Genomic DNA, 11,034 nt, shown 5'->3' on the forward strand with positions numbered 1-11,034 from the left:
GACATTAAGTAGGACCACAGTGAGAATTACAGGGCTTGCAACTGCGCAAGGTAGGCTAGAATCTCCTGAAAATGATGGCCATCTAAATATTGTAAGGGATAATTATGTTTAAGATCCTTTTATAAAGAATTTAATAAACGTGCAAAGGCCAACTTTACAGAATTACTTGACATTGAGCTTATAATCTTCTTCAGTCACTAACATAGCTCCACCTTCTGGATTATGAAACAAATTCCCCTGTGTAGATTCCAGTACATGGGGTGAAATTTTCGATTCATCTCTCAAACTTTGCTTTGGTATCTGCCATAAGAAAGACCTAATTCCTTCACCATAAAAAGTCACAGATTTTTCTTCCACTTTTTAAAAACTGTTATCAAGAATAGGCTATTTTTACTTAAACTTTGAAAATATAATCCTAAACATCCTAAGATTGCTTTAAAAATGTGATGATGAATGTAGGTGGTGAAAATACATTCAGTGACTCATAATAAGGTAACACCCAACATGGAAAGAAGAGCAGAAAAGTACTTTTTACTACAGAAATCGCAATGAGATGTTGCCATCATTTAGGCAGTATACTGGCATTTTGCAAATATCAAATGACAGCTTTACAAAAATCCAAGTTATTACTTACATGTGAATACTGTAATTGTATATACTTAAAAAAACCCAGCAACAACTTAATTGCAAGTTGACAAGACAAAATTCTTTCCAAAAATAATCATTAAAAGCTAATAAATAGTTACAGAATATATTTTTACACTAACTTAAGATAAAATTTCATGTTAAAATCACAAAACAAAAGGCATAAAATAGAAGCTATTAATTATGATGTAAAAGTGAACAGTGGATTTGGGTTGCTATTTTTATGGCTTTTATTCTGCAAAATATATCTATGTGGTCCCATATTTTTTCTCTTCCTCATTCTTCCTATTTAGAATGTTTAAGAGTAAGCAGAATATAATTTCTTTAACTACTGAATGATCATCCAGAAGCAAAAGTGCAGCACAGGAAGATGATCTTTATTGTATTTTAACTGAAAACAGAGCAGATAGCAAGTTCACGAGGTATAATTTGATTACCATTTTTAAAAATCAGGCTTCAACAACAATAATCAAAAACAAGCCTTTACTGCACAGATATTTTGGTCACTGTTATAATCTTCAAGTGCACAAAAGCCAGCAGCATAAAGTAACATAAAGGTAATGACTGAGAATTTGTGATGTGCCAAAAACATAGATCATTGCATTAAACTTTATCCTTTATTTTCTTAATATCTTCTTAAACATGGAACGATTACCATTACTCAGCAAAATATCAAACATGCACATAGTATTCCTACAAGAATACTACCTTAATATTGTCAGTACAAATACCAAGCTTTTTTTCCCCCAAAATTCAATGAATCACAATTCCATTCCCTATGTGTATTAGTGTTAATGGTAATATGCAAAATTGATTTTGTTTTCAAGGTTAAATAGCAGATTGATTTTGCATTTGGTGGTCAGCTGTGTACCCTAATTTTTCATCTTTTGTTTTCTTAATAAATTTAATTACATTTCATAAGCCCTGAGATATTAGATAACTTGCTAATGATTGTGTACTTTTAGTTAATACTTTCCTCCACTCAATTTGAACCCCACATAATAAGTATTTAAACTATTTACAGATGGTTTTAACTAAAGCAATGGTAAAATTTACTACTTGTATAGTTAAGACTGGTAATAAGGCCTTTAACTGAGTTGCATATTTTATGCATTTTTAACTTGCTAGGAGCAACTCTTAAAATTACATCTATAATTCTGTCAGCAATAAGTGCTTTTCATTTTGCTTACTTCTACATGGATAACCAGATTCACTTTCTCTAACTCTTTTTTTCCTTCTCCAAACATAAATGTTAGTTTCCCAACTGAACAGTTACCAAGAACTTAGCATTTGAATAGCACATTGATAACTGTAATGCTCAGCAGAGAAATACACTCATAATAGGCATTCAATAAATGTTTGTTCCACATGGAAAGAGTGAATTGTAAGGCAGTTGTTTGAGTCATATACTGTTCATCATACACTGTGACTAATTTTCCTTAAGTAGGAAATTCAGGTTACCAAATTTAATTCACTCTCAAGTGTAAATCCAAGTATTTGAAATAATTTTTAAAAAATTGATTTACTAATTATCAGAAAAAGTAAACAAGTTCATCATAGTTGCTACTGTAATATTAGTTAATAGAAAAAAAAAAAGAACAGAATTACTTTCCACTAAAATATTATGGCAGCTAAGTGAGGGGAAGAGATTAAAAAGAACTAAAAGGTATTAGCTAATTCTTATCATTTTCTCCATATTTATCCTTGCAGCTATTTTGTTCATATATTTATCCCTGCTAGATTCTCTAGCTGAAAGAGTTTTATTATCTGAATGGATTTCCCCATCTCCTTAGGCACATAATGCTCATGAAAAGCTGGTGTAAATATAAGATTGCTTTTTCATTTTATGCCATATTTCTGCATTTATGTTTTTGCTAACATTCATTTTTTTCCATTTAAGTGATGCTGTATAGAATATGAGATAATCTGCCAACTTACTACAAGATTGCTTGCTTATAATATTCAGTTTTTGTTGATAACATTGAAGCATATTGCACACTTATCAGCTAGCACATTAATAAGTAACTATTACTCTTTTGGGGAAGGATACACTGACAAATTCTTAAGTTAATGGCTTTAGCACAACATTTTAGTCAGTTATAAGACAATGGCAACTGCAAAAACGTTGACAATACAGTTCATGGTTCGGTTCTCCCATCTTACAGTACAGGTTCCTGAAAACACACACAAAAAAAGAGTTTGAAATACTAGCAAAAAATCAAAATTACCAGGAAAAAAATACATACACCCACACACACACACACACACACACACACACACACACACACACACACACACACACACACACACACACACACTTTTCATTGGTTTTAATATCTTACTTCCTTCAACCTGTTAAATCTTCACATTTCATATTGGTCTGAAGGTATACTTGTTACTAGGTACAAAGCAATTCTGCTGATAAAGTCTTTTCAGAATTTAATTAGAGCCCAATAAGCGTTTGATGAAAGTGTACTGTCCGACTTTGCTAGAAGCTGGATTTTGTGTGAATCAGCGTAAAGTCTCTTACCATCAGATGTGGTGTCCCAAAAACATGAGCTGGCTGTGTGAAAGCCATATGCACTCCTCTGGACCACCGCACAGGTCACTACAAATAAAGTCACAGAGTGAGGACCCTTACAGATAAAGGGAAAGAGAGCCAAGATCAAAGTGTTTAGAGCTCTAAAAGCTGCAAAAATAACGGAAAACAAAATATTCAGCAAATGGATTGAAAAAAAATAAAAGTCTCTTATCTTGATATCTACCATCACAATTTTGACCCCACTGGACGCAGTTGATTTATTGACCACGGCCATAAGCATTGGTGACTGTATGGCAGGAAAGTTCTGGATCAAATTGTGTGCTTTGTGCTATGGACAGAATTCAGACACAGAAATGCAGGAGATATTCCACTTTACAAACAGTGACTGTGAGGAACTTCACAGCCCTATATAGAGGCATGGGAGTCCTGAAAGGAAGACAAATCAGGCTGAGGGGGTCTCAGTGGAAAAAGAGAACTGAGGCAAATGCAAAAAGTGATACTACCTACCAATGACAAGTAGCTCAACCTGCTTTAGAGTAGTGAAAGATCTCCATCTTTTAGGTGTTATTTATTATCTTTGGATGAATAAGTCAGAGGTCCTTCATACCCTATTAGTTTCCAACTTAAATGTCTACCATTCATATATATACATTCTCAAAATTCAGAGAAAATCACAAGGACAAAGGTGAGTGAACTAGGGTGAAAGGACACTGATACTTACCAATGTATTTGTAAGCTTTCCCCAACTTAACCAAATGTGTTAAGGATTGCTCCACGATGCTTGCAGTCCATTGGTTGATTTTGTTATGATTATAATCTTCACCACCTAAGACCCCATCCACACACTAAAAAGACAGAAGACAGTTAAATTAGCTAAAAAGGAACAGATTTTACATAAATTGCAGCAAAAATTTATTCAAAACATAAAACACATTTAAAACTCAATATGGCATCTTAGAAAATATACATTTGGTAAATATTTATTATGTACTGTCGTTAATTGCCTAAGAGTTTCCAAAGAGGTTCTGCATGCATTATCTCACTCTATGAGATACTATGGGACATATAAAGATAAATATGCCATGGCTTCTGTTGTAAAGAACAGTTTGGCAGAGAAGCTAATAAAAGAACTCCAATATCTACAACACAAGGAAGACTAACTCTAGGTGATAAGTTATGTCATAAAAAGATTATGCTGGGTGGGGGGAATAAAAGAAAGTGATATCAATTGGTTAGAGTGGCTTTGAAACAGCTGGGATTTGAACTAGGGCTCATATGCTAGAAACATAGGATGGGACTAATTTAAAAACAGAATTCTCTTGTATAATAATTATATTCTCATTCATAGTTTGTAACGGCTTAGCTATAAAACAATTAGCACACCTGCCACTAAAAGTAAATAAAGATACTCTAGAAAGAGAAAGTTAAATAATTTCCCATAGTGCTTACTTGCATCCACTCCTTATACCTGATTGAGAGAACTGGCTTTAGTATCACAATCCTAGGTTTTAAGGCCAGCTCTGCCACCTACTCGCTGGGTAACTTTTAACTTCTTCAAACCCCTATTTTCTCAATCCTTAAAGTAGGGATAACAGCATCGCCTTATCAGGTTGTTGTGAGGATGAAGTGAGATAATGAATGCTAAACACTCAAACAGTGACTAGCAGAGTAAGCACAAAAATAATGTTAATGATTATTATCATTATCGTTATTGCTACTGTTTTTCATATTCAAGTGATAGAGCCTGGATAATAAAACACTTATTCAACTGATGTTTAGAACTTACCTTAATAACACACACACAAACACACACATGCAGCTTTCATTTACTACAATTAGACTATAGTAAAGAGTTATAAAGACACGAATATGAAATTATCAGCTGGATAGTATAAAATCTTCACTAATGATAAAATGTAAAAAGAAAAATTAAATAGTTTAGAAGGGTTGAAAAAAGTAATTTTGCTCAAATAATTATGAAAGTTCAATAACATGATGGAGTAGGAGGGGCAGTGGCCTGAGGGTCAGGGGAGCAGTGTTTTAATTCTGGCTTTAAAATTACCAAGGGCCAGCCCATGGCTCACTCGGGAGAGTGTGGTGCTGATAAAATTACCAAGCTGATGACCTTCGGGCAAACCTCTTCCTCCCTTGAGATTGCTTTTTCTTAATAGGAAAGAAAGAGCACTCATTTTTCTTCCAGGTTAGCTAATAGCACCACTCCAAGTTCTGCTCTAAACGACAGAAAACACCATGGGGTGTGGGTGCCACTGTAAATAGCCCTACTAATTACTGTTAATTAACATGTAGCCTAATTAATTACCATTAACCAGGAGGCCCACTAGAGAATGAGATCCTTAAACAGCTCTATATTCCCAGGGCCTAACTCAGGACCTGAGCACATAGCAGGTACTCAGTAAATATTTGTTGTTGAAACAATATTGGCTTTGAAATACTCTCTGGGAATCCTAAAGCAAATATACTTTACAGTAAGCTTCAAGTTAATCTCATTTGTAAGTAACTTTTTTGTATGAGGATTTTTTGGGGGGACAAATTCCATTACTAACAATAAATAAAATGTATGCATATTACTGATAAAAGAGTGGCTCTAAGAGTTCAGCAGGAAAAATATATTAGCATAGGGGCTCAGAGCTAGGAATCAAAGGAAAGAAAATAAGATCAGCAAAGAGATAAGGGGAACAGAAATAACTGCTGAAATTATGTAATCATCTAGAAGTGCTGGAATGTTTTAAAACAGTGCTCACTTTCCAGCCTTTCCAATGCCTCAAAGGAAATGTTCCAATAGCAGAAGAGAGTTGTCTCATGGGAGGAGAGAAGGGAAGATGACAGACATGTAGCTGAAAAGTAATCTGTAGCAAACCTGAGACTTCTTTGAAGTCTCATATTTCATATAAAAAATTCAAGTGAAGCTTGCTTATGACTCTAGAATGTATCAAAATTTTTATTTTTAAAAAGTTTTCAGTTAAATTACTTGTATTGTTTAATCCCCTCTTGCAAATATTTAAGTAAAACCGATGCTCTAAAATGCATCCAGTGGCTTCTAGCACCACCTAGCCACTGCCAAGTATTTATATTCCAGTTTAAGAAGCATGGCTCTTAATTTAATAAAACATAAAGTATCACATACAAGTAGACATGGTTTTTTTAAATCCAGTGGAATAAAAGAGCTTACAATGAAAAGCAAGAGTCCCCTCTCCATCCTTTCTTTCCTATCCCCAGTCCCATTCCCCAGAGAGAACACCTTCAGTATACAATTGTTTGTCTTTATTTCTTCTAAGGGTTATTTACACATCTCCAATTAATGGTTCTATCACTATTTCTTGATTTATGAATTACAAACAACATCCATAGAACACCTGCTATAACAGATGAAAATTTAGTTCCCTCAGACCACCTGCTATGTCCCTCCCACCCCCTTCTCTCAAGATGGTAAATTCACAATTTTTACTTCAACGTATTTACACTGTAAGGAATGTGTTTCTTTTCCACTTCTGATATATCCTTCCACACAGAGGATTTTCCTTTAACATTCCTGGCCTCTTGTTCCCCCAGTTATTCCTCCCCATGGAGGTGGAGTGAGCTACCTGGTTGGTGGGTGACAAACCATTGTTCTACCATTCTCACTTGGCAAAGCCAATCTGCCAGATGTCTTGGTTTCTCCTTCCCTCTCCACCCACACCAATGAAAGTCACCAGCCTGGGTAAGTGTTTCTCTCTGCTGACTTAAACCTTCCCTTGGATGCCTCTTCCAAGATCTGAACTAAGCAGGAATTAGCAAAATAAGCTATACTAGTCAACCGAGTTTTTACCAGTAATAAAGGTGGTATTTTGTTCTCTTTCTAGTGACTCTTTTGTGTTCTCATTTGGTTTAGAACTCGGGTAAGGAAAAAGGCACTATTAAAATGGATCCCCAAAGACCCCAACATCCTTTCATGTTTTTATCAACCAACGACAGTCTTCCTTGACTTTCTGTTTTGAAAAATGAGATTGTTACCACTCCTGCCCTTCTCGTTACCTCCGCAATCTCCCAATTTCCCTCATTTGTTCTTTTACATTGTCGAGGTATTGAAAACATTTGCATTCTGCTTTTAATAATTAAATATTCCTGGGCTACAAAGTTCTAATACATGATTCTGAACTATAAAATATGGCAGGATTTTCAGGTGCCTGTATAGACTTCTCAAACCTTGAGTCAATCTTAGTCATACAATGCTGGACCTGGATGAGCACTGGGTGAGCTCTGGGTGAGCTGGTGCTCAGAGCATTCAGGCAGGTGAGGCACTGTCTCCAGATGAACTGATGAAATAAACAGTGCCCAGAGGGCAGAGCCAATCCAGCCCAGGCATAATGCAGTCAGGGCCTGCTAGGACAAAGGCCCCCGACAGCCACGCAAGCCTGCCTTCTGAGCCAGCTCAGGTTTTTTTCTAGGATTTGGCAGAGTTAAAGATGATTCAGGACTATTAAAGTGTTCATAAACACCTTGCCCACAGTGTAGTCTGTATGTGATACCACTAGAATAACTAAAGTTCTTTTGCCAGAATTGATTCACAAAGAGAACAATTTTTCTATTTGCCTAACAGGATGACCAGATTTCACATTTCAAATATTTTTCTTAATATTTTGATTTATTATCGTATCCATGTCTAAAAGATGTTAAGTGATTATTCGTACAATTATATTGGGCTACAAAAAGCATACAGTGTCCAAAGTCAGACATTTCTAGGGTCTTTTTTACCTATTTGCTATAACATACATATATACAAGGGTACGTGGAAAAAATAGAATAAAAGTTAATACAAATCTTTCCATGAACTTTTTGAAGTACGCTGTAGTACACATATATCGTACGTTATAAAAAAAGTATATATACACATATAAATACACACAAACATATATACATAGCATTAACATTTAATATAATGTTTGGCTTACTGGAATAAAAGTTGTTTTACTCAAAAGATGGGGCATCAATTTTAAAAAACAGCAAACTAATTTTCTAGACTAAGAAAGTCCTTAAGTATCTCTTTCAGAGTAAGCCCCGGAATGCCTGATACCTGACAATAAAACACAGAAGCACTCCTATAAAGAGTCAGGGAATAGATATTTAAAATCCTGTTGCTTTAACACTAACATTTCTCACCTTGTATTAGAAGTCAAAACATAGCTTTTTAAAATTCCCACCAAATGCAGCAAGCTTCAAGATGAACAAAACATATAACTCACCTCTTTGACAATATTGTGGACTTCATCAACACTGAAGCCAACCTAAATGGAAAACAAAAGGTAAAGTTGGTTTCAACACGGACTTCCTTTTATTTGTAGATCTACAGAATACCCTAGGCTGGCCTAGACAGGTGTTAGTGACAGGAGATCATAGTGATAAGGGGCATCAGGTCTACTGAGACTGCCAATCCTACACCAAACATTTGAAGATACAGTCTGCTTTCCCCATCTACCTCCCTGGAGATTTTGATTCATTAGGTCTGGGGCAGAGCCTGGGCCACTACAACTTTTTAAAAAGTGCTTTTTACTAGTGACTCTGATGAATGTCCTAGACTGAGAATCATTGTATTGTGAAGCTCAGGAAATAAGCAGGAGTGGCTATAAAGATGTATGTGTTATCAGTATATAGGAAATGGTTTCAGCTAAGTGAGAGAATAAAGTGGTCCCTGAGAAGAGAATGCTTAACAGATTATTTCCAATTTTGTTTTTAACTTATGCTACGCAAAAATGTGGCTTTCTTAAATTAAAGTTTATGGAAAAGCTTGATCATTCAAAATTAATATCACTTTAAGATTATAAATTGGTCTGACAACTTAGTCTTTTATTTGGTGTGGCTTGTTGGAATCCTGGATTAACAGCAGCTATCAATGACTTCAAGTGTCCAAGAGAATAGAACTAGGTTACATGATAAGACTGAAATTTAAACCAAGACACTTCAGGCAATACATGATTTGTTTCCATGGAGATGTTTTTAGGTGTTTTACAACATCAGCATTTTTGTAAAAACCACTATACAACTTAAAATTAGTTCAAACAAGTAACTTCTGAGATGATGACCTTGAGTACAGATTTAAAATTTTTTCAAGTCACGTAATGATCCCACAGAATTCCCCAATAACAAAGGAGTAAAATACCCTAAATATTTAGGAGTATTATGAAAAGAAGTCTCACATTTTGAGCCTATTAAAATTATCATTTCACCTTAAAATCACGTCATTATCTACTTTCAAAAGTGGCCTAGGAATCAAATGATGTCCATTTCACTTCAATTTTAAAAGTCACCTAATAATCTGGATATACCCAGTGGCCATGGCAACACATGTAATTTTATTTCTTTTTAAAAATATGCAAGTACTGCAGGAAAGAACCCTCTTAGGAGTCAAGGGGCTCATACTTGTTGGGGGATATGCCTGAAAAGGAACCAGCCATGGAACTGCTTGTGCCTTAAGTCCTTATTTCTGCAATTAGAATACTTTACCATTCACCTTAAGTATGCTACCTGCATCACAGAACTAATTCATTTAAATGTGGTTTTAGCTTCTGCGGAAGTCCACATCCTGAAGATTCCCACTGGACCAGAAGCCCATTCCAGGGATCTAAGAATAAATCATTTTGTGCTGCACCTGCATCATGTGCCCACTTTTATTTTCTTGCACCGCTCACAGGTGGCTACCACTGGACAGAAAACGTCTTTGTCTGTTCTGCCTTGCAAGCTGTCATAAGTTATGCAGGCCTCATCCTCTTAGTGTTTAAAATGAAGCCAGAACTGTAGCTGTGTGGTCAGAGGCCTGGGTTCAAATCAAGCATCTGTCATTCCCGGCAGTTTTGACTTGGGGCAAGTCATTTAGCCGCCACGAAAAGTCAGAATCGCCATCAGTAACAGGAAGATAACAAGTGACATCAATGGGGTTTTAATGAGACTTAGGGACGCCTGAGTCAGTAAGCAAGGGCTCCTAATCCGTAAAGCACTTCATTCCAGCCCACCCGGGCGAGAGTTCCCGGGAGCGGGAGTGGCTGTGCCACCTGGGTCCGGAGCATGGGGCTGCAGCACCTGCTCTGGGGACGCCAAGGGGCGGAGGAAGCAGTAGGAAGACCGGTTTCCAAGGCAGCCCTGCAGAAGGGCGGCTCCAGGCACCCCCACTCCCACCCCATGCACCCCAAGTCAGGCACCACCCCCGGCCCTACCCTAACCTCACCGCCTGATCCAAGCGCTCCCGGTCGCTCCTGCCACCCCGATTCTCATTCCACCCTCAGGACCTAGGGGTGGGGGGACGTGGACAGGCAGGGCGGATCCCCGCTCCTGTGGAAAGGACCCGGGCTTGGAATACGCCGCACCCCAACCCTCTGGGACGCCTCGCGCCGGGAGACCACCCGGCGGGGATCCAGCGCCGAGGTGGGTGGGGGAGGGGGGAGCTCCCAGGCGGCAGAGGGAGGTACCTCGTCGCAGTGGCGGTGGTACTCCTCCATGGTGGCGCCGACTCTCCCTGGGGGCGGAGCGATGCGAGGGCCGAGCTCCGCGGCAGCTCACAGGCCTCTGGAGAGGCCCCACCCTCTCTTATGACCTAGGTCGTTTGCCCACGCAGGCCCCGCCTTTGTGTCGCAGTGCGTCACCTTTCTGGGAGCGTGGCTCAGGCGGGCTCGGGGCGTCTCCCCGGGTGGAGGGGGCTTCCCAGGCCGTCCATGCACTTCAAGCCAGGCGCCTCTCCCTCGCTGTCTCTGACCTTTCTGGAAACAGAAAGAGCTGGGAATGGTGCCAGTGCGGATCAGATGGGGTGACCTAGTGTCAGTCGGTCTGGACTCTGCACTATTGGTTGAGTGTCCACTGCT

General features: G+C 38.1%; 1 protein-coding gene across 1 annotated transcript; it reads right to left on the bottom strand.

The window, feature by feature from the left end:
* Positions 1 to 1,009: 1,009 nt before the first annotated feature.
* Positions 1,010 to 10,725, bottom strand: DYNLT3 (dynein light chain Tctex-type 3). The gene is made up of 5 exons (XM_063083938.1): positions 10,645 to 10,725; positions 8,428 to 8,469; positions 3,909 to 4,032; positions 3,176 to 3,253; positions 1,010 to 2,819 (listed from the first exon to the last, which is right to left on the bottom strand). Exons 1-5 carry the CDS (start codon positions 10,672 to 10,674, stop codon positions 2,743 to 2,745), a joined length of 351 nt encoding a protein of 116 aa, XP_062940008.1. The 5' UTR covers positions 10,675 to 10,725; the 3' UTR covers positions 1,010 to 2,742.
* Between the last annotated feature and the right edge of the window lie 309 nt (positions 10,726 to 11,034).

This window comes from Cynocephalus volans, chromosome X, assembly GCF_027409185.1.
Source record: "Cynocephalus volans isolate mCynVol1 chromosome X, mCynVol1.pri, whole genome shotgun sequence".
NCBI classification, from domain to species: Eukaryota; Metazoa; Chordata; class Mammalia; order Dermoptera; family Cynocephalidae; genus Cynocephalus; species Cynocephalus volans.

What these genes read in the sequence shown, in the direction of transcription:
- DYNLT3 (XM_063083938.1), bottom strand. Translation starts at nt 10,674, where the DNA reads ATGGAGGAGTACCACCGCCACTGCGACGAG. An exon ending in TCCACAATATTGTCAAAGAG is followed by an intron (nt 4,033 to 8,427) that starts GTGAGTTATATG and finishes CTGTCTTTTTAG; the next exon opens with TGTGTGGATGGGGTCTTAGG. An exon ending in GAAAGCTTACAAATACATTG is followed by an intron (nt 3,254 to 3,908) that starts GTAAGTATCAGT and finishes CTTTATTTGTAG; the next exon opens with TGACCTGTGCGGTGGTCCAG.